Source organism: Columba livia, chromosome 8 (assembly GCF_036013475.1).
Source record: "Columba livia isolate bColLiv1 breed racing homer chromosome 8, bColLiv1.pat.W.v2, whole genome shotgun sequence".
Taxonomy (NCBI): domain Eukaryota; kingdom Metazoa; phylum Chordata; class Aves; order Columbiformes; family Columbidae; genus Columba; species Columba livia.
Genome location: NC_088609.1, coordinates 5,527,599 through 5,553,416, shown reverse-complemented (window position 1 = coordinate 5,553,416; position 25,818 = coordinate 5,527,599). Strand labels below are relative to the sequence as shown.

Genomic DNA, 25,818 nt, shown 5'->3' with positions numbered 1-25,818 from the left:
AGCTCTCCAATGAAACCCAACGGAGGAGAAGGCTGCGATAATCTGGTTTTCATAACAGCATCACCCTCCAAAGGGGCTGCGGCATGGGCGGAGTTTGACGAAACTATTAAACTAAACACCAACACGCAGCATCTTGTGAGTATGTGTGGCCTCAGAGGGACAGACTGCGATAGCTAGAAGGACAGCTTAAAAAGTAAGTATATCTATTTTCTCCTCTTTTTTAATATAATTAGCAGCTTGTGGATGGCACATTCTGGCTACACCTGCATCAGCGTAACCTGTGAAGATGCTCTCTGTCCTTTCAGCCACGTGTTAACAGCTGCAAAAAAAGCCTGGACACCCTTATATTTGTATGAAAAGATAGAAATCTCCAAGCTAAGCTTTACTGTAGACCTAAAAATGAACTCAACTGTAATATTTGGAGGATCTTTGTCAATTTGTCATTCATCCCCCTCGCCTCTAAAGCGTTGTTTTATGTAATTCAAAAATATTTCAGTCACCCACAGTACCGGCCACAAAGTTATAAAAGACAAGAGCTGTGAGAGATCTAACCAGCAGTTAGGAAAACGTGTCAGGAAGGGGTTGGAATCGGCAGGTACAGAGACAAAGCAGCTCACACAACAACTACTACAGCAGCGTGCGTTGAAACAGAGGAACATTGACTTCTCTGCCTTCTCACATACCCAGGGAGCACATGGAGAAATGTGTTTTCTATCAAGTTGTAACAAGAAGAAACAAAGTGAAGTGACAGCAAAGCCACAGCGTCTTTGCCTTCAAAATGGCAACACACAAAATAAATTACTGTAGGTGGTTTCAGTACAATTGCACTAATTTGTGTCTAATAAATGATTGGGTTCCTACTTTATTGTGAAGCCTTGATGATTTGTAAATCCTATTGGCAAATAGTGTATTGAAATACAACTGTCATTCTGGTGCAGACTACTGAAGATGTTGTATCTTCAGGCTGGGATTAAGCTTTCATCAATAATCCACATAGGAAAATGGAAACAGGTATGAAAGCAGTCAGGTAGCACAGGACAGCTGATTTTACAAAAATAGCCATTCGCAAACATCACGTTGAAGAAGATACACCTTAAAGACTGCACCGCTGGGGGTGGGACATGATGTGAATTGCATCAGTGCACCTTTAATAATAAAAGTCCACGGAAAAAGTAGAGCCACAAGTGACCGGGCAGCGGCTTCTTGTGTGGGCAGCTATAGACAGTTGAGGAGAAATGAAAAATAACCTCAAAGTTTGTTCTGTTACCCAAGAAACAAATAAGTTATACTCTGACAATGTAACACGATCTACAAATCAAGACAACTGCTCAATTAACTACACGCTGTCCTTGCAATATAAAGTACAAAGGACAATGTAATATAATAGATAAAAGAGACTTTCTGGGGATGTAGGTCTACAATCTACCTCCTAATGACAAAAATCATAAACGAAGGTGCCTAGAATCTCAAGACTTTTAACCAGATGTGATAATTACAATAGTGATTTTGATTTTTTTTCGCTTGATTTCGGGACAGCGAGAGGAAGTGAAATGTTTCCATGTTTTCAGCTTCCTCCTTCCATGTGAAGGCTACCTAGGAAAGTGGCCATACATTCAAAAATACAGAATATCTCATCTATTCACAGGCCCCTGGGGCTAAAGGCCTTTAAGAAAGGCATCTGCTATTATGAGGCCCAATAAAGGTATGGGCACAGTCAATGACAGAGTGCCCATCAACACAAATACCTTTTCATTGAGGCGCAAATTGGCTGAAGCCCTCAAGTCCTTATTACTTACACATTTCCACACAACTCCCACTTGCAGGACCTCAATCTTCTGTTTTTCAGCCAGAAAATGCCTTCATTTCACCGAGAAGCAAAGGCAGCTTGGTGCTTCTTGGGTCTTCGTTCTCTCCTTCAAGGGTTTAAAAGATTTCAGCCCTGGTTGTTGAATCATTGGGGATAAGCAGTGGAATCCAGCTCTTTCACAACTTGAGACAACTGCTTTTCAGAAAGCACCAGCCTTTTCCCTTAACTTTTCAAGTCACTTCTCAGGAAGTGTTAAAAGGTTTGAGACCAGAGGCTGAGGAAAAGCTCTTTGACATCAGGCAGAAAAGCCCCAGCGCTGTCTTCTACCCCATTTACACTGCACTGATTGAAGAGAGACCCGTGTCTTTCAGCTCCGGCAAGATGATCAAATCCTTCAAGCAAACATTTCTGTCCCTGGATCTGCAGTCCCCTCGCTGGAGCTCAGTGGAGACAATGGTAAGTGCTAAAATCAAGAGGAAGGGAGCTCTGTGGAGCTGAGGTAGAGCTGGGATTCTCAGCCTGATCAATTCTGGGAAGCATTACTATAGACACTGTTCACACCTAGTTGCAAAGCGGGAAAGCAAAACCTATTTGTAAGCTCCGAGGAGCTCAGCCTAAGGCAGAACAGCATAGTTTTACAAGGGAGGAATCAAATAGTTTGGGGCATGCCTAGAGTATGCAACAAAGAGCGTTATCTCACTGCAACAATGTTTTAATTATTTTGAAAAAAATAGCTATTAATTTACATAACATTCAATACTAATCTCATGGTCACTGCGACTTTTGCTACCTTTCAGGTGAAGGATTATGAACTGCGTCAGTATGAGACGGCCAAGTGGGTCAGCACAGTCATCCAGGGAGAGACCCAGAAGGAGGCGATGCGCCAGGGCTTCTGGAAACTCTTCCACTACATCCAAGGGAAGAACGAAAAAGGTACAATGTGTAGGTTTTGAACTGCAAGAAGCACAAATGGGAGATTAAGCTGAGTAGCATAAGACAGTAGATGAGCTGTAGGACATCCTTGTGCCTCCGTTAGGCCATTCTACCCATGAGGCTGCTTTGGTATCTGATTTTAGGATACTTCTGCATCACCCTTCGCAGCAGCACCCAGGCACTGTCTTTCCTTGCCGCTCAAGACAACTTGTTTCCTCTCCTCTAGAAATGAAGATTGATATGACTGTACCAGTGACATGTCTGATAAAATCTGGCTGCGCAGACTTCAAGATCTCTTTCTTTGTGCCATTTGAACATCAGGACTCCCCACCACAGCCAACCGACTCGGATGTGTTTATCGAGGAGCGCAAGGCAGCAGCTGTCTTTGTGCGGTAAGCAGCACCAGCACAACTGACTAACAAAGGCTGCTACTGAAATGGCTTCATCTATTAAGTCTGGACTATTCTTTCTTACAGTTGTGGATATATCCTGCTGTTTAGAGCCCTCACTGGCAAAAACCTGACCATTTAAAAATCTTTCTTATGCTTAGGTGTCCTAAGAATACAGAGAAATGACCAAGTTTTGAAACACTGATTATTTAGCAGACTCTTCAATATTGCATTGAGTGGGTTTTTATAGAAACACAGTCTACAGACTCCTCTGCTCTTGGACACAGCCTGTGCTACAGAACATCTAAATTACTCTTCCAGCCCCCTTTATTTATAATCCCAAATAACAGCCTTGCAGGTTTTGTGGATATTTATTACAGGAAAAGCACACGAAGCTACGCTTCCCCCCTCTGCATGTACTAACGTCACAGGTAACAATCTGTGTCAGCTAATTCTCTGAGCATTGCCAGCAACTTTTGTCATTTTTTTTAGATCCTACCTTTTAAAACAGCACAAATAGCCGCATGCTCCCTGACATCTAGCTCTGCACCATTTACCTACTAACTACAAAATGCATCAGGAGTGCTCAAACACCACATGCTTTGCAAGCCTGAAGTTTCCTTCTGTGAAAATAAGCAAGGAGGGGCATGAACTCTTTAACAAAACAACCTTTTCACTTCTACCAGGTCCTTTGGTGGATTTGCCTCCCCAGAGAAATATGCTGATGAAGCTGAAGTCTTGGCCAGAACCTTAAGAAACAGAGGCCAACCATTCCATGAAGACTTCTTCTATACTGCAGGCTATGACAGCCCCTTCAAGCTCTTCAACAGGCACAATGAAGTGTGGTATTTTAAAAAGTAATACGGTGGGCAGGGTGGAATATTAGGAGGCTACTAATCAGCTCTGGATGAAAACAGACCTTATTAATGGCTTTTGCTTTAGTGCAGAAGAGATTTAATGTGCACATGGACACAGCATGATGTCTAATTTATTTTCTCTAGGATGAAATACTTCTGTGGCTAAAAAATATTTCAGCTCTTTCTACAAGATGTCATTTAAGTTAGATTGTACCAGCACAAGTGGGAGGGAGATACGACAAACCTATTCCTCTCATTGAAAGCTCCTAGGAAACACTAATAACCTGAAAATATTTCTACAGAACAGTTTGGACATCTAGTTCTACTTCTCATTAGAAGTGCTACAGCAATAGCTCAAGTCTTATGGAGAATGACTTCTTCATAGAGCTAACTTTGCCATATTGATATCACTCCTGAGACAACAAAGAGATGGGGGAAATTAAACAAATTTTTTAAAGAAACCTACCATTAATGAGTTTTGGACAGCAGTAATACCTTAGCAAGCCCTAGTGCCTCATATGCAGTAACATTATCTTTTTTAATAGCATTATTTAAATCCCCCACCTCTACACGCATTTTTCGTCACGGGGGCTGGCCACTGTCTCGCTCCAGACTAATGCCAGTGGCCAGATTAAACTAAGAGTTCAGTGGAAAAGGGTTAACAACGTCCAACCTGTAAAGTTATTCTACACACATAATCTGCACCGGAACATGTAATACCAGACTTACTGGTGGCCTGTCATTTAGGAGCAAACACACAAGTAGCGTTTAGCTTTCACCTACAAAGTACTAAAGACTTGTTCAATTACTTAGCTTTGTCCAAATCTTGGTATTGTGAGGTCAGCTGCAGCCCAACACCCAAGTTAGAAGACACTTGCAGGACTAGCATTTGAACTAGTTTAGACCCTGCTCTAAATCAAGCATTTGAAGCTTTTATCAAGTAGCCTGGAGCTGTTTTACAGCAAGCTGTTCAAGTCAGAAAACAGTTCACAACTACAGGTAGAGTTTACAAATTTTTATTGGTTCCAATCAGTATCAGGCAAACATTACCAGTGTGGTAAAAACCCCTTCGCTTTTTAATGCTGTTCATGCAAGTGTAACCCATAGTTCGGCAATCTTCCACCTATTACGACAGACATAACCATTATAAGGCACCAAACCGGCACAAGAAGCTTGCTGGGAACAACTCAGACCTTAGATTTTCATCTCTTTTCAGAAAGAGAGAGTTCAAGGCAAAGGTTATCATCACTTGTTCCAGCAAATAAATTTCATTATTCCCACAGTTACGCTCACCTTCTTGGTTCTTCTTGCAGTAGTTTCAAAGCTGCCTCCTTACCTAAGGCAAAAAACCACAATTAATGTATGCAGTAACACAACTGCTTTAAGCTTCAGAGCAGCTTTGTGACCTCAGAGAAAAGTGGAACGGAAATGGTGATATCACAGTCATTCATTTGGCAGAATCAAATTTCATCAGTGGCTACAGATTTTCCCTGAAGTTGAGAGAATTCATGTGCTGTGTGGTCTTACCCAGTGAGGCTGCAGACAGCGCGGTCCTTCCCTGAGAAAGAGAGAAGCTGTTTCAGAATAACAGGCATTGCTACGTGCAAGTTTAATTATTTATCTATGAAGTTCCATCCACTGAACTAATTTTACCTACAAGGAGGCTGCATTTTAGCTGGTAAGTGACTAAATGACAAGAACTTTAACTTGCAACACCCAGATAGGATATATACAGATTAAAAACCCTTAATTGGAAATACACAATTACTAACATTGAAAGAATTGGGAAAAAGCTACTACTTGCTTTGTGATCCTGCCTCTCCCTGACAGGAAGTTTTATTCAGGGAGTTTTGATAACTTAAGCACAAGTGCTATAGAAAGCATCCTGAACACCTATAGCCTTACGCATGATAACAGAACCAGTCTGCTGGAGGAAATTAGTTGGTACAGCAATCACCTGGGACTTGATCCTACTTTTATGTACAGCCAACATAACCAAGATTAGCAAAAATTACTGAGTAGCGACAACCACAGCATGCAAGTGTTGGGTTTTTTTAATTCAAGAATGCAGCGTTACAGTGTCAGTTCACAGAATAGCCAGACACATCAGCTATGAGTTATGACAGTCGTTTCCTAATACACATCCCGCTGTACTACATATTTAATACCTTATTGGATAAGTGGTCTCCACTGATTTAGTTTCCTTTATTGGCACTGTGTGAAGACATGCAGCAATAAAACCCTAGTTTTAAGAGTCACTGAGGCCACATCTTCTGTTCACACAAACAGAATCCTACATAAAGTTCACCACGGACTGCAGTTCAGGAATTGTCAGGGTATCTGTTGCAAAAGAGCCCTTCCTTTTCAAGTCAAATTGAGAACTACATAGAAGTGGATTCTTGCTACAAGCATTATTCCCACACTAGCTTAGAGTAGGAGAATCAGCATACAATAAAGGAAGACCAATCAGATCTATTACAAGACTAATTTTTGGCCCTACTATCTAGGTGTTTAGCACAAAGATAATATTCCAGTAATGATCAAATCCCTTGTATTCTACACTTACCTCAGACACGTTAGTCTTGTTTTTCACACAAACTGCCCACAAGCTTCACTCTGTAACAAGTGCATTTTTATTAATACACTCTCCTTGGCAGTGCTTCAAGAGTTAGTTTGAATGTGCGTACTGTTTCAGTGCAAGAGTCCTCCTCAGGCTCTTTCAGAGAGATTCCCATTGCTTAGAACAAATCATCACAAACAGTACATGCTTAGAGAAGCTTAATGTTTCGTTACTTCTGTTCCTCCTTAAAGGACCTGACCTCTGTATTTCAGACCTTACTCCCAGCCAATCTTCATTCACATCACGTAGAAGCTTTAATCCAGCCATAGAGACAAATAATTTACCACATTAAACCAACTATTTGAGATCAGTGCTATTCCCTGATAAATCCCACTACTTAATTTAAACTCTAAAAAGTTAGATGCCAAATAATTGTACTGGTTTTGGTTAGGACAAGATGTGCACTGGCGGGTTATCACACATTCTTTCTTGTTAACTAGAAACTCAAGCAGCCCATAGCAGTTACATCATTTCAACTACTCCATAATATTGCTTTTCAGTTACAGAAAGAAGTTAATATTCACAAGTTGTAAAAAAAGTCTTATGGCAACCAAGAAGCAAGCAGCTTACCAAGCAGATGTCACAGAATATCCAGCAGTTCTCTCATTCTCAAATCTAGGATACACACATAAGAAAATGAAACTCAGTCCAATGCTGATGTTACTCTTGCGCCCCACGACTTCCAGAAACTCCTTTGCCCATTACTTTCACAACCATCCTTGTACCTTATCAATGCCTTTGGTCACAAAGTGTGAGATTCAATCCCTAGCACCTCAGGTAACCAAACTCTGATGATAAGCTGTGATCTACTGGTAGAGGTAAGAAAATCATCAAGGAACCTTCTGCTTAACACTGCAGCTACACCACAATTAGAGCCCAGCATCTAATAACCTCCCCAGCACCAGCTCTGACCAGTCAAATGCATCTTCTGGCTACTTACTTCTGCTGGTAGCACCACCAATTGCATCACCCCACAGCTCCACCGCAGCAGTCCTGGAAGAAAGAGAAGTGTCAGGTGAGCGCAGAAGCGAGCACACGAGGATGAAATCTTGTCAGGCGCCTGAAGTCAGATAGAGCTAATTGCAGACCTCCAGGATTGAAGTCAGGGCAGTCACGTCTCATCACACAGGCAGCTCACGCTGTCAGTCACTCAACAGCTATCTGCTTTAGGCTAAGGTTGCTACAGGAAAGAGGGCAAATACACAAATAGCACAACTCCGTGAGCCCACAGGCACACAGTGAAGAGTTTGGCACAAGCCAGCCTGCCAAGGCTGGGCCTTAGCCAGCAGCTCCCCTCTAAGTATCCTCTGCTATTGGACAAGATGCAAGCAGCAGCAGCAAACACTGGCCCCTTGCACCTCCCTCCCAGCATACGTGCAGTTAAATACTTTATTTCTAGGCAGATTTTTTTAATGCTAATACTTGCAAAGTTAAAACGAGTACTTACATCACAATGAGAAATGCCTCAGAAGCCTGTAAAGGAAAAGTTGCTGTTAGGTAGAGGCCAGCAGAAAGTTTCAGCATAAATACAGTTTTAGTGAAATACTGTATCAGCGTTTAGTTCCAAAAACTGGGGGCTACTTGCACAGCTTGTATCTTCATCTCCCAGGGCCTGTAACAAAAGAAAATAATCAATCCCATTCCCTCAGCCTTCATGGTCAAGCCTACACCTGCCAGCAAGAGATCACAAGAGCCAGACACGTCAGATAGGAGCGAAAGACAAAACTGTTCTTCACAGTATATTCTGCTGAACTATGTCATCATCACTGTATCTGCCTTGGAATCAGAGCACCAAGCAATCACCTCTTGTGACAGCTTTGAAAAATTGAAGTTCCCCACATAAAACACAAATATTCAAGAGTTTTTGAATAATAGCAAGTACCATTTTTTTCTGTGGATCAGTGGAAATGAACCCCAGAATGTTTCCTCCTCATTTTAAACATCCCACCCTTTCCACCACAGTGCTTTAACAGCTCCATGGAAGAAACCCCTACACAAGCTTCACACCTCTCACCAGGTGATGTTCCTCTTCAGGTCTTTCAAGTGCACAATTCAAGTCCTGGAAATAAAAATAAAAGCTTATGAACAGTATATTCAGAAATCAAAACATCAAGAGGAATTCTAAGTTGTTGTGCCTCAGAGGAAAGTTATGGTGGTAAATGTGCTCATCATCCTCTTGATCAAGAGTAGCAAATAAATATCATCATTGTGGCACAAAAGGGAAAACTTAGGTCAGGGATTAAAGTCTGTCTATTGATGATATTGGAATGAAAGATAAAAAAAACACTAAGTGCCTTTTAATGTTGAATTTTGAAGTTATTTTTTACCTTGTGAAGTAGCATCAAGTCTCCATATTCAGCAGCAGATCTGGAAGAGACAGAGCAGTTTCAGACCCCTGTAGAAGCAGAGGGAGTTCCTCTGGCAGTGACGGCAAACACAGAATAAAAGCCTCAGCACAAGAGTCCACTACTCTCATACTGAAACCATCATCCGCTCTCCGCTTTAATTCACATCGATCCTGATAGTTACAGTGTAACAAGCAGTTCCGAGAAATGTTTGTTCATTAAAGCTCCTGGAGATGTTTGTTTGAGGTCTGAGAAGTGTTTGTATGCTTACTTGCTTTGTCCTGCTTGATGTATTTACCTAACAAGGAGATGTTTGTTTGAGTGCTTACTTGCTTTGTTCTGCTTGATGTATTTACCTCATAAGCAACCAAAGTAAGGCGATCGAAACTGGCTACGCAGCAGTCAGTGCCCACATGATAGGAGCCTTCAACATGAGTGAAAAGTTACACCCGGAAGCTGTGGACCAGAGATGGACTTTAAGACCCAGAGAACTGAGTTAGTTGTGTGTGCGTGCCGCAAGGGAGACTGAGGTCTCTAGGCCGCCCGCATCCAGCGCTGTCTTTGCTTATTGCTTATTTAAAAATAAAACTTTTGTTACTTACAAGACTAAGTCAAAATTTATTACAACAGGTTCTTTTTGAAACATGCATCGGGCGCTCTTCTCCAAACACCAAACTATTCATCACCGTGGATGGTGAAACAGTAGCAATGAAAGAAAAAATGCATCTAGGGTACTGCTGCCAGCCCTTTGCTGTTGGGCAGACCATTACCTGCAAAGGCATGGGGAGCGGTGTCACCGATGTGCAAGCTGCCACTCCTGCGCTGGCTGTGGCGCAGGTGCTCTTTGCAGGGCGACTGCTCTGCGCCACGTTGCGGCCAAGCCGCGGCGCCACGGCGGCAGCATGGCGGCAGCATGGCGGCGGCCGGGGCGCAGCCCGTGGCCGTTTTCGGCTGCCGGCCGCGGGTCGCCGGCGGCGTCTGCTTCTTGGAGGATCAGGTCGTGCTGCACGTGGCGGGGGCGGGCTGCCTGCAGCTCCACCTTGAGCAGAAATGGCACAAGTTCATCCCAGGTCGCCCCGACCACAAGCCTCCCGGGCCCAGAAAAATCAACTCTCACTTTAAAAAATATATTTTGAAATCCCACCGAAAGTCTGCTTTCTGTTATGTTAACCATTGGCTAGTCACCATCCTTCCCTGGCTTTGAAAAGAGCAGTTGAAGTGGCCTTCAACTCGATCAAACTACAAGGCTTTGTTACCAAAAGACAACTATGCAAGAGATGAATTCCGGCTGGATGTTGATTTTCACATTATTTCCACACGTTAAACATTTAAAAATACACAAGGTACTTAAGCTTTAAGCAGTGTGCTAAAATACAAAGACCAGAGCTTCTCCTTTATTAAGACTTCAAAAAAATACCGTGTGTTAACTCTGCTCAGCCCTGCTTTTGCTGAAGCAGGTGAAGTTACAGCTCACTTCACATGTCCTTGCCCATTATTTCCTATTGCACATTCAACTTCCACCTCATTAGTCTGATGTGTTGTTTCCAGCAGAAATTCCCTCCCATTTGAGTGAGCCTCATGTGTTTAAACAAGAGGGGCTCCCACAAGCACCCATCTCATCTCTCTCCTTTCTATCTAATAGGGTAATTGAGCTCCACGATTCTTGTAGTTCCATAATCAGGGGTACAAGATGTAGGACTTTTTCCTGTTTTTAACAACACCAGCTCATTTCAGAAGGTTAAAAAAAAACCCAAAATCACACCTCATTGTATGCAGACTGATTAAAAGGCTATGGATCAGCATAACAGGCCATGAATAACTCTCAGTACTGCTTGTAGATGAAGTTATGCAAAGCCTCCTGGTGGTAAACATCTGGAAAGCAAGAACACCCCAGCATGCTATGAAGAGATAACCCAGTTCCTGGCAGCCCCTCACTTGCAGAAGAACTGCTTTCCCTTGTGTCAGCAGCTCCTGGGAACAGGTCCAATCCATCCAGGCAAACAGGACACAAATCTTATGTCTCAGCTGTGGTACAACTTGAAGAAAAGCACACAAGTTTCAGTCTGCATAGGTGGAGAATAAAATGCAACAAAGTGGACAGTACAGAACTGTAGGAAGGTCCCTCAGGCATGTCCTTGTTCAGTCATTTCATTTGATAGAATTGCATCTGTGACACACAAGTATTCAAGAATGTGGGCCCAGGAAGAGGCTACAGAATCCTTCCAAATTTCAGAGGCATGAGGCAGAGAGACTTCTACATATCCAGGAACAACTGAATGAAGCACACATTATAAAAACAATAAAAGAATTTCCTCTGACTTTGTCTGTGTTACCAAATATACTTAATAGCAAGATGGCTGCAAATCAGCATTCTGTCCATTGCCTCATAGAGGCCAGAAGAGCATTCTCAACTGTGTTTCCAGTTCTCCTTTTCATCAGCACCCGAATGAGTGTGTAGGGAATCCTAAGGGAAAAGATGAAAAAGAAAAACAAACACAACTAAGATTTCTTGTGTGCCCACTTCCCCTTCAGTCCTTACTGCAAGGGGAGGATCAAAGAACCCCAACCCTTCCTTTCACCCACAGGGCCAGGCAGTGTTATACCATCCAAACACTACAGTGGATGTTTTGCCGTCAAGAGCTGCCCCACCACATTCCCTCTTTGCAGTTTCAAGTCTCCTAACTCCGCAAGTTTTTGAACGGTCTTGCTTCAAAAGCAAAAGAAAGGATCTCAGCACAAACAACTCTCATCCTGGTTGCACAAGGCAGTCTTTGCTAGCATGAGATTTTTCCTTACCTGGGTTACAAGTTGATGGCATCTCAGCTGTTTATAAAACTGCAACACAGAAGGATCAGCTCTTACTACTTTTGGGTCAAAGTCCAGAACACGGAGACCTGCAAGGCTGCGGGCTCGGGAAAGGGCTACATAAGCCTGCCCACTTTCAAAGACACGGGACAGGGAGATTTCCACACAGTCTAAAGACATGCCCTGTCAAAGACACAGAAAAGCTTGTTAAAAAACAAACAAAAAAAGAACACCACATTGTATGCACACTAACCTGTCAACCTGTTGTTTTCACTCCCAGTAATTAACTGGAGGAACAGCCAGGCTCAAGCAGACCAAGACAGAGTTTGGGTAGACCTGGCCAGCCCTATCTGCACCAAGACACATCCCAGGAGGCAACAGTATTTACAACACTGACTGTTTTAAACAGTGACATGGGAACAAACTCACAGGTCTTTTACCGAGAGATGTGTTTATCAAAGTGTATGGAGACTTCTGGAAAGGTATTACTTAGTTTGAAAAAAATACAACACAACTTTGAAGGAAAAGTTCAGCCCAAAGAGCACACCTGTGACTCCTGCACCTTCCTCATACACACTGCAAACCTCAGGGTCACTAATGGTGATGCTGTCAGGGAAACACTGCCCTGATCACAGCAGTGAACAATGATACTTTATAGTCCAACAGCAAGTATAGAGTTCACAGCACCCTTACGGAAACTCTAGGCTAGCAATACTGCTATGGACAAGCATCACAAACAGGTAAAGAGGTGCTGCCTTCTCCACTGATAAGACACACACATCCCCTAGACCTCCCCCACAACAAAGACCTTTCCGTTTTCCTCCCCGTTTTACCAGCAACATGAGCTCAGTCAGAAAATAAGGCTTATGATGGTGTAAAAGTCTGTAGGCAGCTGCAAAAGAACACTCACCTGACTCTTGTGAATGGAAATAGCCCATGCCAATTTTAAAGGCAACTGTTGACGACTCAGATGAATTCCTGATGGTCCTTTGAAGACCCATTTCTCCATTTTGATGACCTGTGTGACCCCACATAGAAATCTAACCTTAGGCAGCCCTGGAGGAATGGGAGCAGGAGAGAAACAGGGATGTTTTCCTGACGCTCAACAGCCAGGACCCTAAGAACAGTTTTTCCTCCCTCCTTTCCCACGTCAGTCTTTCATGAATTTTAGAGCTGCATTAAAAAAAAAAAAATCCCACACTAAAAATAAACTAAACCCACACACAGTAAATAGAACATCCTGAAATTACATCTGGGACCTACTTAAGCAGGAGAATTAAACTCAGATACATTATCACTTGGGATGCAGAGAAAAATACACATGGCAGGTAGCAGAACGTTATTCTACGAGAAAAACAAACAAACAAACAAAACTACACAGCCACCAAGATTTGCTTCAACAGAATAGACAGGAAATGCAAACAAGCATACATAGCTAGAGAATAAAGATAAGCAAACATAAGAAGCCCGACAGATAGGTACAGCTGATGCAGCATATGACACCACAGCTCATGAGAACCCCAAACCTCTCATTGTAGAGAAGACCTCCTCCCTGCTTTCTTTTAAGTTATCCTTATCAGGCAGTAGACAGTCAGTAATAAGTTGTTTTCATTTTTTCCCCCCTTTCTCAATAAAGGATCAAAAAGTTTACTTACCCTTCTCTTCACTTTCAAATCCTACAACAACTCCTCGTGCCCCATTCACCAGCCCTTGAGATACATCCAGATTCTTAGCTAGCATCACCTACAGAGAAAAAGAAAAATCCCTCAGTGCTCTGGCTTTCCAGCCCATTCAGGCACCTGCAGCTCAGCTTCTAGCCAGGAATCATAAGCACAGCAGGCGCGTGTGGCCACAGCCACATCTTGCAACTGCAGGATACAGCACCATCTCCAATTGGATCGAAACTGTTTAATAGCCTTTGCTTCCTAGGATTCCCAGCTGTAACATTCTGCAGCACTACGCACTTCCGTTGCTTTTGTCCCCAGCTGTGAGCTCAGATTCAGGGAACAGATTCACCTTCCCCAAACACCAGCAAGCCTAGAACCTAGCAAACGACTTCCCAAGGCAAACAGTGCTGCTGCTAAGCACAGTCCTGCATCCTTTCACTCTGACAGCCCTAGCTCACAGCAACCTGCCCACTCCTGCAAATCTGGCAATCTGTGGTATACTCTTACAAGTCAGGAGGGCTGCTGTACGTGGAGCTGAGACTGCAGACAAGGACTGTCTGTGCTCTCTGCTACTTGGAAGCTTTAAATCTGATTTAAGGTGTGTGCCAAAGTCACAGTTGTCACCACTGTCCACAAGACATGGACCTGCGCTCAAATCAAATAAATTCTCTATCTGGATAAGATTCCGAGCTGAAAGGATATGCAGACTTGGCTAGAATCTTCTGTTGGTCTGGCACAACCGTTCCATACAGAATCTGCATTCTATACATTAATCTAATATACACATCTATCTGCTGTTCCTTTATTTTTTATGCCATTTGACCCACTGGTCTTTCACAAGTGTATGTGCACACACTCACCTGAGCTCCAAGCTTTAGCTCAACTCTACCACTCACAGGACACTGAGCATCAATTAACTTCACTAGCATTGGGTCACTGTCCAAAGCCTCAAAAGCATGCACTTCTCCTGTTAAAGAAAGAAGGATGTGACAAATTGCAATTATTGAATTCATAATTCAGCAATTCATCTTTTAATATCCATTCTGCTCTGCTAATAAGACATCTTGTCACAAACCTTGTCACATCTAACAGCAGAAAGTTCACTATTGCCTCTCTTCCCAACATACCTCCCAGAGCATGAGAAGGCTCAGAAATCAAAGGCCAGCAGTACATAGGAACTGAGCAGTCACCATTTTGAACCTATGACTAGTTTCACTTGCTGACAACACCAGTTCTCCAAAGAGGACTAAGGAAGATTCCCAGGGCCAGAAAGGGAGGCAGAAATGAAATAGCCCTTAATTCCAGTTGTGGCTGGATAGAGCACAGCCTTTCTGAGATGCTATGGAAAGAAGAAGCAGGGTTATGGAGGCAATAATGCCCCACCCTACCCCTCAACAAGCAATGAGCTCACAATCTGTTACACACCAAGAAGTAACAGTGTGGATTTTTAAGTAAAAATCTGTGAAGTTTTGCCCCCAGGCAGCTCAGCTACAACACGCACAGCTTAGACTTGTACTGCTGTGCATGACACACCACCAATTCCTCCTGACACCCTATTGCATCCACTCAGAGCTCAGCCCCAAAGCCAGCAGCTTCCTCCAAGGAGTTCACCTGATAGCTGTTGCAAGCGTCTCTCGTTAGTTATTTCTACATCATCTTTATGGGTGCAGAGCCGTGTAGCCAGGATCCCATCGCGCTCAGACCTGTTAGTGGCAGTCTGCATCAGTAGTCTGGTAACCTCCTCTGTGCACCTTGTAACCGGGAAAAGAAGATTATTATTTAAAGTCATCAGGAACAGGTGTTGAGCAGCGGTAAACTTCACACAGCTGGATCAGGCTGTGCAAGCCCCAGACCTCTGAAGCAATGGGCAGAGAAAGTGCAATGTCTGCCCCAGCCCTGCCCTGGCCACTGTCAGCTCAGGGTCCATTGCATTCCTCAGCAGAAATTGCAAAGAGGGACTCTAGAAAGTGTCCTACTTTATCAGAGGAGCATATATAAAACCTGCTTACATTAACTAAAGCATTTATAGCTACTGCTCTCAGCCACACGTTCCTGATAGAGCCCAGAGAAGTGACAAACTGGTCTTTCTTCTGGTCCATTAGTAGGGAGCAGGGATTACAAAGAGAGCAGAGTTTTTCCTCACCTGCCTAAACGGACTGCACTCAGGAGCGAGACAAAGGTCTTGTCAGTCTGTCTCCGCACTTCGGTCAGCTCCATGTTTATGTGGATGCATTTCCTCCAGCTTTTTGCCTAGCAAATCATTCTCTTGTTAAGAAAGGAAAGAAGCAGACTTGGAGGATAAGAATAAATTTCAGGTCAGTTTTGTACCTGGAAGCAGAACTTGGTTTCTTCATGAGCCTTGCAGACTGGGGGTAGTTGCAAGAAGTCCCCACAGATGATTAGCTGAATTCCTCCAAAAGGCTCATCTCTTTTTCTGACTGCCCTGAAAAGGAAGGAAGAGAAGCTCTGAATGCTCTCCAGGATCTGCACATAGTCAGGTCTCAGAAGTTACTTCTTAGTCTGCCAGTATATTCAAACATACACCCGCTGCGGTAAAAGAGTATTATCCTCAGCTGAGTCAGAAGAACTCAAATAATTAAGCAATGCTACTATAAGGCATTAGTTTTGCTTTTGCCTACCTATCCCAGCTATCCTTACTCATCTTGCTTCTTTGGTAGCTGTTACACTGCTTCTTTCTCCAACAAAGAATTGCTGGACACAGCATAGACAGCTCTATAGACAACACTTGGCTTGGGAGATGGAAAGAACAACCACAACAGCCGTGGCTGGGAAACAGGGACATGATCAAAACCTATCTGAAGATAAAGGCCTGCTGGCTGTGAATTCATGCTTCCTTCCAGTCCTATCCCAATGGTTGCCTTGCACCCATTCACGTAACCAGAGGAAGGAAGCAACCTGGAAATTCAGGGAAAGTAATTTCTTTTAGGTGTTTGACACTCGCCTCGCCACTGCCTCCAGCCTGTCAAAGAACTTGCCATCCACCATGGAGATCTCATCGATAATCAAGTGCTGGCAGGCCAGCCAGTGCTGGCGCACCCCAGGCCGCTCCGCCAGCTGAATACACTGTTCCAGCGGTGCCTTCCCAGAGCCGATCCCTGGCAGGGGAAGAAGAAAGCAAAACTTTGGGAAGTTCCTGACTCTTTGGGATAGGAGCAAGAGCTCCCAGCCCTTTGCTGTCGGGCAGACCATTACCTGCAAAGGCATGGAGAGTGGTGCCACCGATGTGGCAAGCTGCCACTCCCGTGCTGGCTGTGGCGTAGGTGCTCCTTGGAGGGAGGGAGCCCACGATCCTCTTCAGCAGGAACGATTTCCCGGTCCCTCAGCAGAGGGAGAAGAAGCAGGTCAGCAGTGAGCGAGGCCCGAGTACTCCACACGGTGACAGCTGCCCCGGCCCCTCACCTGCACAGCCGGTGAAGAAGATGCTCTTCCCGCTCCGCACGGCGCCCAGCACCGCCTCCTGCTCCGCCGAGAGCCTCGCCGGGGGCCGCCTTTCCACACGGGGCACCTGCGGGGCGGGCAGCGGCGCTGTGACGGCAGGGCCGGTAACCGGGGCCGGTAACGGGAGCTGTCCCCCTCGCCCCAGGACTCACCTCGGCCGGGCGCTCTCCCTGCCCCTCGCCGCTGCGGAGGCGGCCGGGGGCGCGCAGCAGGTCGCGCTCCTGCAGCGGGCTGACGACAGAGAAGGCCGGCGGTGGACGGTCCAGCAGGCGGGGTCCGCGGGGGGCGACCCGCGGCCCGGCGGCGACCTTGAGCCGCAGGAGGCGGAGGAAGCGGCGCAGCGCGTCCGGAGGGCAGTCGGAGAGCAGGACCTGGGCGCCGCCCGGCCCCACCCGCACCGCCGCCCGCCCGTGTCCCGCGAACCGCGTGAAGAGCCGCACAGCATCACCGACCAGCGCGAAGCTCAGCGCCGCCGCCGCCGCGCCGCTGCCGCCGACCACCCGCAGCACCGGCTGCCGCAGCTCGTTGCGGCCCAGCAGCACCAGCGCGCCCCGCATCACACGGCGCCGCAGGCCCTGTCCCCCCGGCAGCGGCTGCTCCACGGCCACCGTGCAGCGCAGCTCCGCGTCCTCCATCCCGCTGCCACCACTACCCACCGGCCGTTCAAACCCGCCGCGTGCGGCCGCCGCCAATCAGCGCCAGGGGCTTTAACTCGGCGGCCAATGGAAGGTGGGAAAAGAATCTGGCCGAGGAAGGTGGGACGAAGCACCACCCGGGCCAATCAGCAGCCTCGTGGGGGACCACGTGAGGCGTTGCCAGGCTACGGGACGCCGCGTAGCCCGGCGGAGCCATGGCCGCCCGCAGCGGGAAGGAGCCGCCGAACGCGGTGCAGCTGAACCAGCTCATGTGCGAGCGGGTGCGGAAGGAGCTGCGGTGCCAGAAGCTGCACACGGAATACGGCGTGAACCCGCTCCAACGCGGTGAGGCGGCGCGGCCGGCCCCACGGTCACACAAAACCGGCGCGGAAGCCCCGAGGGCGGGACACGGATGGCGCCGAGCAGCGGGACGGAGGGAGGGCGCGGGAGGGTCCAGAGCGCCAACAGTGGCCAGAGGGGCAGATGGAGGAGGAGCAAGCGGTAGGGTTTTCTTTTACCCAGTGAACCCGCCTGCACACTCAGAGACAGCACGGAGACATAGCGCGAATTTGCCCACCTTAGATGGTGCTTTCGTAAGTGTGAGTAGGACCTGGAACCCACAGATTCCGAGCAAACAACACAGAGCTAAGACGGGGCAGAGAGCACCAACACTACACCATGTTTCCCCAGCCCCTGGGCTAATTTCTACCTGCTAATTCACAGTCGTAGAGCATCATAAACTGTGGTGGCACAGATGGGTGACATGAATGAATTCTTTCAGGTCTAGCTTTTACAATAAAACAAAAACAAACCAAAGCAAAACAATTTGCTGAAGCTTCAATCTCTGCAGGCCACCATCTGGGTAGGGTAGAACTTCGATGTGGTGAATGCAGGCACCATCCAGTAGAAGGGCCGTCAGCAACACCTAACCCCCTCCCTTTCTACGAAGCTGCTATTAGTCACTATTCTACCTTGTTTTGCTCTGTTCACGTGTTGCTCTTCCTTTGCAACATCAGTGAAATAGCTGGGCCCAGACTGGGGAATAACCAAAAAGAACATCTGCAATAACAGATATCCTATATCTGTCTGTGATGATAAATTCACATTAAAGTAATTCACCTCCATCATTTCTTTTCAGTTCACGCAATTGCCAAGAAGCCCATGTCTTGGCATGATAATATAGAAGAGCCAGCAGATGGTAAGAAATCTCTGAAGAGCTTGTGATAATTACATAAGAAAATGACTAATAAATAAGATTTTAAAATTCCAATTAGTCTAAAGGATTACATGCATGGAAAGACCTGTGACAATGTAAGAAAGTTAAACTAATTTGTGATTTTTTTGTTAAACGTAAGGTAGGGCTTTTTCTACTTTAAGGCCCTTTCCTGTTACTTTTCATTATTACTACAAGCTTGCATACAGGCAATTATGCTTTTTTTGTTGCTACAATTCTATAAAATTATGTTTGCGAATATAAATGTTAGGGGAAAAACAAAATCCAGAAACATGTTCTATACATACATGTTGCTTATCACTGCAGATTCTACACAGCCATTGCATACGGTAAATGCTGAAATAGCTGCTGAGTCTTGCTTTAGAGCACTAATAACAGAAACCCTTACAGCAATTGCTCCCTTATTTCTAACACACCAATTCTGTCTAAAAACCTTAATAGTTGGTTAAGGTGGGCCTGCTCTAGTCAGGGACTAAGTGGAGAGCAGGGGAACAAAACGGAAAGGCAGCAGGAAAGGCAACTGAGAAAGATGACAGCTGACACGAAGCACTGCTTGACACTACATGTGGTATAAGAAAACATGCTGCAACAGAGTAGACAGGGATGGTAGAATTAACAGGACAGTATGGGCAGGCAAATCTTGAAACTTCGTCAGGATAAATTTTAGTAGAAATGTCACCCTGCGTTCTCTTACAAGAGAAGCACAGTGGTTGCCTCCCACCTTGGCTTTCTTGCTGTTGCTTGTACAGCGTTAGGATGTCCTATTCTAACATACAGGCACAGGTAACTGCTTTTTACACGTACTTTCCTTCATTTGTATTTGTGTTTCTTAAACCAACAGCCAAGTTTCTGAGCGTTATTCACGATGCAGCACTGGAGCCAACAAAAAAGTATTCAGAGCCACAAACTGAAAGCCAAGAAATTGGCTGGAACACGACACCTTTGGTGAGTAAGGTGCTTAAGGACTCAGCGCTTTGCAGATTCAGAGAGATTCAGCCCATCACACCGAAAGATATTCAAGCAAGAAAATAAATGATGGAAAACGGGAATGACTAGGAATGAGCAGAGCTGTTCATAGACAACAAGTTTTTAAAATTTACACATAGGAGGACTCTTCACAGTGACAAACTTGAACGCAAAATATCTACAGTGACAACAGACCCCAGGCATATTATCAAATAGGTAGTCAGGGCTGTTTACTGAAGCATTCAGCCATGAGAAATAGCATAGTGAGCAATATGAAGCGGCATATGTAAGTACTGTGAAAAGAAATGTGCTGCTGTAAAGTATGTTTCAAACAAATGGCAAGCAGAACCATAAAATTAATAATCAGCAAAGTATACCCGAGGCAGAATACACCAGTGAGGATTCATTTGGGGAAGCGTGAATAAACAGGAGGAAAAGAAATCTTATGAACAAGCTGAGACATCAGTCATATCTGACAAAAACAAATAGCTGTGTTGATGATTGACTTTTCAGATTAGTGTTTTGAGAAAGGCAAATGAAGGCTTGATTAATTTTGGCCTGTTGCAAAGAAATCGAAGATAAATAAGAAAATAAGATATTCTTCTGCAACTTTTCATATTACACTTCAAGTAAACTAGCTACTCATAACAAGGCTAGAGACACACATCCCAGTGGGGCTTTACGCTGTCAGACACAATTAGGCTGGCAGGAAGGAGGTGACTAAATTTCCACGCAGGGAAAGGAGTTAAACTTAGAATCAGGACTCACAATGCTGTTTCACATTTCAAGTTTTCCTTTTTCACCAGGTTCTACTGTAATAAAGCAGTGAACAGTATAATCTCAACTAAACGGCACCCTACTAATTTGTCACCCGGGCATTTCTCATCAGCAGGAACACCATGCATCACTCTTCTCAGGAGGGACTACTACTCCTAATTCTAGTAAAAGCACATGACTATTCATCACTTTTCTTTCCCAGATTCAGATGGACCGTACTGATTGCAGACTCTTCTTCCCACGTCGGAAAACCGAGGTCACTAAACTAAATTGCAGCTATGGGAAACGGGGAGGAACAGTCTGAGAACCTGCAGTAGTAGAGTGGCAAAGCCACACAGCTTAGAAGAAGCTAACGACAACTGTTGGGCCTTGCTTGTTACTGGGTGAGTCTGGTAGATTTCAGACAAGAGATGGTATCTAGAAAAGGGAAGAGAGAATCTCAGTCTGTCCAGATTTTCAGCCTGACAATAGCTACAGAAATAAACCTATTGATAACACTGCTGCATTTGTCTCACTGCTGCTTCCAAACCCATCTGTATGAATAGTCTAAAAAACACTTTAACATCTTGACAGGCTTCAGACTTCTTATTCTGACATCAGCGACAAGACCCAGAACTCACATTCACCAGGTACATGTCAACAGTAGCTGTGGAAATAGCTGCCAGAATGAAAGAAGCAAGGGGCAGGCTCCAGCCACCGTTCATAACACAACTAAACAAGAATTAGACATAATTCCGTGCAAACTATTTAATGTGTTCACACAACAAAGGTTTAAGTAGAAAACAAACCTTCAACAAAATGGACAGTAAGAAGAAATTAGTGATAAGGCACTAGTTTCCACTGACTTTTACTCTTGCCACTTGGAAGCATCCAGCTCGCTCCGCAGCTAACTGCGTGATGACAGTAGAAACACATCTTGCAACACACAGAAACACAGGAACCCCACTGGGGTGCACAGTCCTCTTAGCGTGCTCGGCTCTTCATTTTCTGTCTTGCTCTCTTTCCAGGTCTCTTCTGCAAAAAAAAGACAGATTCAGATCTTTAGTTTCACATCCTCAATCTTTGTTCTAGCTCTATAGCTTGGGGAGGATACCAAGGAGGGGACATTTGTCAGCACCTCTGGAGAGGGAGGTTTTGGGACAGAGGTAGCAGCAAACAGTACTTGCTAACTCCTCCACTCATATCCCTGCTGAGATACTGCATAACCATCCTCAACTCTGCCTGCAGGTGAATTACGCTCAGCTCCCAAAGACAGGCACTATCACTTCCAGATGCTGGAGGCACCCACCGTGTACTCAGCTCTCCCTCCCAGACCAGGGTTGGCTTCCCGGCCAACCACAATAATTTGCATGCAACATTTTACTTACATTAAGGGCTTTCTTTCCTCCTTTTCCTGCTTTTCCCGGGCCTTTGTTGTGAGCTACTTTTGATCGGAAGCTGGATACGTCATTAAAACTCTCCTTTGTGTTCCACTTTGAGCCCTTCTTCTTCCCACCAAAGCCAAACTTCTGATTCTTGTATCGTCTTTTGGCATTTGGTCTGAAAAACAAATGAACAGCATCACTGCCTGTATTCCTTTCCTCAAGAAGCTCTGAAGAAGGCACAAGTATCTCCCGATGGACTCCCATCAGCCATCATAAACGTTTTCCTTCTTATTGAAGAGGCAGAAATTAGCACATTTCAGTCTCTGTTCCATTCTGGCCACAGTTTTCCTCCTCTCTAGGGCCAGAAAGCCGCTTGGACTTATTTTAACAAGCATTAATCAGAACGGTTTTGTCATTCCACAAACAGATCCCCTAAAAGACTGAAAAAAAAAATTCAGAGATTCTGCTTTTAAATATCTTTCTTTTCTGGTCTCACCCCTTCTTCATCCGTTGACTTGCACTGCCTTTTGTATTCCCCTGAGACGATGTCTGTTCTTCATCTAGAAAATCCAGCTTGTCAGAGAGACCTGCAAGAGTGAAGACATAAGAGCTGCCACCACAGAAAACACACATTTTCAGTCAAAGTAATTAACAGCAACAAGTCTCCCTCACTGACAAACAGCCACTTGGGAGGACTCTCCCAGCCACTGGCATTTGGTTCTGTACAACGGCAGCGTTTCAAGCTCACTGCCCAGCACTACAGACTGACACCACACATCACACTGCCTTACACCACTCACACATCACTGTTCCCATTACACATTAGACAAGTTAACTTTACCTTTCTGGTATTTCTTGACTGCATTCAACATATTTTTTTTCTCCTTTTGCCTCCTCTGCAGAATCTCAGTTTGCACCTGCGATTAGAAGCAGAATGTTAGTGTTGCTCCTTGTAGCGTCCCATACTTGTTTTTTTAAAGGTATCCCATATTTTACTCTGCCTTTTTTCAAAGCAGCTACACAGAAGACTAGACAGATTCCATATATTTTAGGCAGCCTCCTGTGGTCTCATTTGCTAAGCCACTCACTCAGGCTTTAGATTCTTGTCATATACAGGTCCCTTTTGTAGCTCCCCCTTACCTTCTTTCCATATTTTCTCATTGCACGGAGCTGTTTCGCTTTCTCGGACCTTTCCATTGCTTCCTGTTTACTCTTTAGCTTCTGTCGAATCTTATCAGATAGAAGAAAGAAAATTTATCAGTAATGCAAAAGAAAATACGAGAATTACGATTGCTCAATAACTATATCTGAACTATCAATGACTATTGATGAGTGTATAAAAGAAAACATCTCTCAATCAGATAATGCTTTGAGGCATGACGTTCTTTCAACTCAAGGCTGGAATAGTTATTACAGAAACTCCTGAACTGATTTGTAGCCAAAATCTGGTTAAAAAGACAAAACTCACACAAGAGACAAGACAAAGCCTTACAATGGGATCTATTGGAACCACTACACAAGAGTATCTTGTCACATCTTGTCAACCTACTCAGGTGTATGTACAAGACTTGGTGGTTTCTTTCTTGTCATTATAAAAGTAAAGCACCGAAGAAGAGTCAACAATCCTTCTGTGCCATAGAAAAAAACCTTTTTTTTCCCTCCTTGTTCACAAACATTTCTATAAGGATGCCACATTACAAAATATTACAAATATTTCAACATAGATCTTCTGGATTCAGTCTGTGACTCCACTAGGAGATAAAAAAGCTCTGTTCTTCAAACAGAAGCCAGCAAAAGAAGTTAACAGTAATGGGCAGAATTGACTTCAGTCTCAGCACAAGCTAATTAGTAACCTTCATCTTCTCTAGGAAGATTCTATCAGCCATCAAAACAGTGACCAAATCACACATGAACCTTCAGCTCATGGTTGTTTAAATTAAAATGTAGTCTTTTTTCCAAAACAAAAATTAGGGATCCATTTTGAACAAAGACCACAATCAAGAGGCAAGTTTGTGAAACTCCTATTTCCTACACAAATCTGACTTACTACCCATGATAGATTAAATCAAAAACACACAGTCTACAATCACAGAGAACCACAACACACTGATTATGAACGAAGGTGATACTCAAATAGGGAAAATGGAACACGTTAATATCACAGTTGGTTGCAAGTCTTAGGACAAAGCATAAACACAGACAACGTTACTACCAATGTTCCACACATGGATAAAAAAGAATCTCAATTTTAATATTATATACATTCAAGACAGAATATAAACTGTGCTTTTCTACATTATGTTCCAACTTGTTATGGAAATCCCCACATTGCACTGCAATACCTAAACAGTCACAAATTTATTTCCACAAATAAATTTCAAACACTAACACTGTCATAGGCATTTGTCAAAGAGATGAAGGTAAGTATTCCCAGATGACACCTTAAAGTTGATCCCTAACACAGGCTAAAACCAACACATAACAGTATCACAGTATCACAGTATGTTTGGGATTGGAAGGGACCTGCAAAGCTCATCCAGTCCAATCCCCCCATGGAGCAGGAACGCCCAGGTGAGGTCACACAGGAAGGTGTCCAGGCGGGTTTTGAATGTCTGCAGAGGAGACTCCACAACCCCCCTGGGCAGCCTGGGCCAGTGTCTGTCACCCTCACTGAGAAGAAGTTTCTTCTCAAATTTAAGCGGAACCTCTTGTGTTCCAGCTTGATCCCATTACCCCTTGTCCTATCATTGTTTGCCACCGAGAAGAGCCTGGCTCCATCCTCATGGCACTCACCCTTTATATATTTATAAACATTAATGAGGTCCCCCCTTTGTCTCCTCTTCTCCAAACTAAAGAGACCCAGCTCCCTCAGCCTTTCTTCATAAGGGAGGTGCTCCACTCCCTTAATCATCTTCGTTGCCCTACGCTGGACCCTCTCCAGCAGTTCCCTGTCCTTCTGGAACTGAGGGGCCCAGAACTGGACACAATATTCCAGATGTGGTCTCACCAGGGCAGAGTAGAGGGGCAGGAGAACCTCTCTTGATCTACTAACCACCCCCCTTCTAATACACCCCAGGTACCACTGGCCTTCCTGGCCACAAGGGCACAGTGCTGGCTCATGATCATCCTGTTGTCCACCAGGACCCCCAGGTCCCTTTCCTCTACACTGCTCTCTAATATGTAATTTCCCAACCTATACTGGAACCTGGGGTTGTTAACATGGGAAAGAAAGTCGTAATTCACTGCACATACCTTCTGCATCTGTTGGTCTGATTTGGCCATCTCTGCAAAGTAATCATCTGGCCTTCTAGTAGGAACTTGGAGCTTACGCAGCTTTGGTAGGGCTTCCAGGACCGCTGCCTGAGCCTGCCGGTAACTGGGGACACAGAACAGCAGCAGCTCTGTCACTGGGTATTGGGCACCTCACAGTGCTGACAGACACTCTGCTCACATAAGGTGGCTGATACTGGGATCTAACAAGCATTGATCTAGAATTATATCAACATTCTGTGCCCTACAGCATTCAGCACTACTAAAAGCATTTTAGGTGCCAGTACAATATTAGCACTTATAACTTGCACACATACATTTTATCTAGTTTCCAGGTACAATTTTATATGTTGAATTATAAAAGGCAAGGTAAAACAAGGGAACTGTAGTAACACCAAACCAAATCCACACAGAAAAATCCATATTAAAGCCACAGTGCTGCAAGCAAGGAACTTTTAAGGTAAACTTTTCATCGGAAGTCTGATGTGAGGAGGGAAACTATTTCCAGTCACAAGAGAAGTTAAATGTACTAGCGTTATAGTTATTCTGGAAAACATTCAGAGCTATCAAATGTAAAACACACGGCCCCAGATTGCGACAGTGACAGCCAGTGTGGCAGTCTGCAGCACACCCGTGACACACACCTCCAAGCACGCCGCAGTGTGCCGAGACCCTACGAGACATCTCATT

General features: G+C 44.7%; 4 protein-coding genes and 4 non-coding genes across 9 annotated transcripts in view; 2 read left to right on the top strand and 6 right to left on the bottom strand.

Moving 5' to 3' along the window:
• NPL (N-acetylneuraminate pyruvate lyase) overlaps positions 1 to 9,502 on the bottom strand; it is a 29,481-nt gene extending 19,979 nt beyond the window's left edge. Inside the window, exons 1-3 of one of the 2 annotated variants that reach the window (XM_065071684.1) lie at positions 6,553 to 9,502; positions 5,514 to 5,544; positions 5,280 to 5,322 (exon numbers count right to left, since the gene is read on the bottom strand). The gene's annotated coding sequence lies outside the window, so the exon portion shown is untranslated. Of the gene's footprint in view, positions 1 to 1,796; positions 2,854 to 5,279; positions 5,323 to 5,513; positions 5,545 to 6,552 lie in introns of those variants that run through there. The other variant, XM_065071683.1, reaches the window with a different exon arrangement.
• Positions 54 to 5,268, top strand: HEBP2 (heme binding protein 2). Its single transcript, XM_005501072.3, has 5 exons — positions 54 to 193; positions 2,179 to 2,263; positions 2,605 to 2,740; positions 2,967 to 3,132; positions 3,816 to 5,268. Exons 2-5 carry the CDS (start codon positions 2,189 to 2,191, stop codon positions 3,988 to 3,990), a joined length of 552 nt encoding a protein of 183 aa, XP_005501129.1. The 5' UTR covers positions 54 to 193; positions 2,179 to 2,188; the 3' UTR covers positions 3,991 to 5,268.
• On the bottom strand, positions 4,987 to 17,681 carry PIF1 (PIF1 5'-to-3' DNA helicase). Its single transcript, XM_065071674.1, has 12 exons — positions 17,035 to 17,681; positions 16,844 to 16,949; positions 16,637 to 16,762; positions 16,386 to 16,539; positions 15,752 to 15,866; positions 15,567 to 15,673; positions 15,035 to 15,174; positions 14,284 to 14,390; positions 13,412 to 13,499; positions 12,667 to 12,812; positions 11,748 to 11,939; positions 4,987 to 11,415 (listed from the first exon to the last, which is right to left on the bottom strand). Exons 1-12 carry the CDS (start codon positions 17,515 to 17,517, stop codon positions 11,359 to 11,361), a joined length of 1,821 nt encoding a protein of 606 aa, XP_064927746.1. The 5' UTR covers positions 17,518 to 17,681; the 3' UTR covers positions 4,987 to 11,358.
• Positions 5,390 to 5,465, bottom strand: LOC135580169 (small nucleolar RNA SNORD47). Its single transcript, XR_010474449.1, has one exon. It is a non-coding gene; the product is annotated as a small nucleolar RNA SNORD47 (small nucleolar RNA).
• On the bottom strand, positions 6,671 to 6,749 carry LOC135580159 (small nucleolar RNA SNORD79). The gene has a single exon (XR_010474439.1). It is a non-coding gene; the product is annotated as a small nucleolar RNA SNORD79 (small nucleolar RNA).
• On the bottom strand, positions 8,301 to 8,381 carry LOC135580173 (small nucleolar RNA snR60/Z15/Z230/Z193/J17). The gene has a single exon (XR_010474453.1). It is a non-coding gene; the product is annotated as a small nucleolar RNA snR60/Z15/Z230/Z193/J17 (small nucleolar RNA).
• LOC135580158 (small nucleolar RNA SNORD24) lies at positions 8,739 to 8,820 on the bottom strand. The gene has a single exon (XR_010474438.1). It is a non-coding gene; the product is annotated as a small nucleolar RNA SNORD24 (small nucleolar RNA).
• CFAP144 (cilia and flagella associated protein 144) lies at positions 17,660 to 20,991 on the top strand. The gene is made up of 4 exons (XM_005501149.4): positions 17,660 to 17,862; positions 18,656 to 18,715; positions 19,593 to 19,696; positions 20,697 to 20,991. The coding sequence occupies exons 1-4, from the start codon at positions 17,733 to 17,735 to the stop codon at positions 20,796 to 20,798; spliced, it is 396 nt and encodes a 131-aa protein (XP_005501206.3). The 5' UTR covers positions 17,660 to 17,732; the 3' UTR covers positions 20,799 to 20,991.
• The last annotated feature ends 4,827 nt before the right edge of the window (positions 20,992 to 25,818 follow it).

Bases quoted from the DNA above. Each gene is read 5' to 3' on its own strand.
- HEBP2 (XM_005501072.3), top strand. From the start codon at position 2,189: ATGATCAAATCCTTCAAGCAAACATTTCTGTCCCTGGATCTGCAGTCC. The intron at 2,264-2,604 runs GTAAGTGCTAAA...GCTACCTTTCAG, and splicing joins GGAGCTCAGTGGAGACAATG to GTGAAGGATTATGAACTGCG. The intron at 2,741-2,966 runs GTACAATGTGTA...CCTCTCCTCTAG, and splicing joins CCAAGGGAAGAACGAAAAAG to AAATGAAGATTGATATGACT.
- PIF1 (XM_065071674.1), bottom strand. From the start codon at position 17,517: ATGGAGGACGCGGAGCTGCGCTGCACGGTGGCCGTGGAGCAGCCGCTG. The intron at 12,813-13,411 runs GTAAGTAAACTT...CCATTCCTCCAG, and splicing joins ATTTGAAAGTGAAGAGAAGG to GGCTGCCTAAGGTTAGATTT. The intron at 11,940-12,666 runs GTGAGTGTTCTT...TGTCTTTGACAG, and splicing joins TTTCCATTCACAAGAGTCAG to GGCATGTCTTTAGACTGTGT.
- CFAP144 (XM_005501149.4), top strand. From the start codon at position 17,733: ATGGCCGCCCGCAGCGGGAAGGAGCCGCCGAACGCGGTGCAGCTGAAC. The intron at 17,863-18,655 runs GTGAGGCGGCGC...ATTTCTTTTCAG, and splicing joins CGTGAACCCGCTCCAACGCG to TTCACGCAATTGCCAAGAAG. The intron at 18,716-19,592 runs GTAAGAAATCTC...TTAAACCAACAG, and splicing joins TATAGAAGAGCCAGCAGATG to CCAAGTTTCTGAGCGTTATT.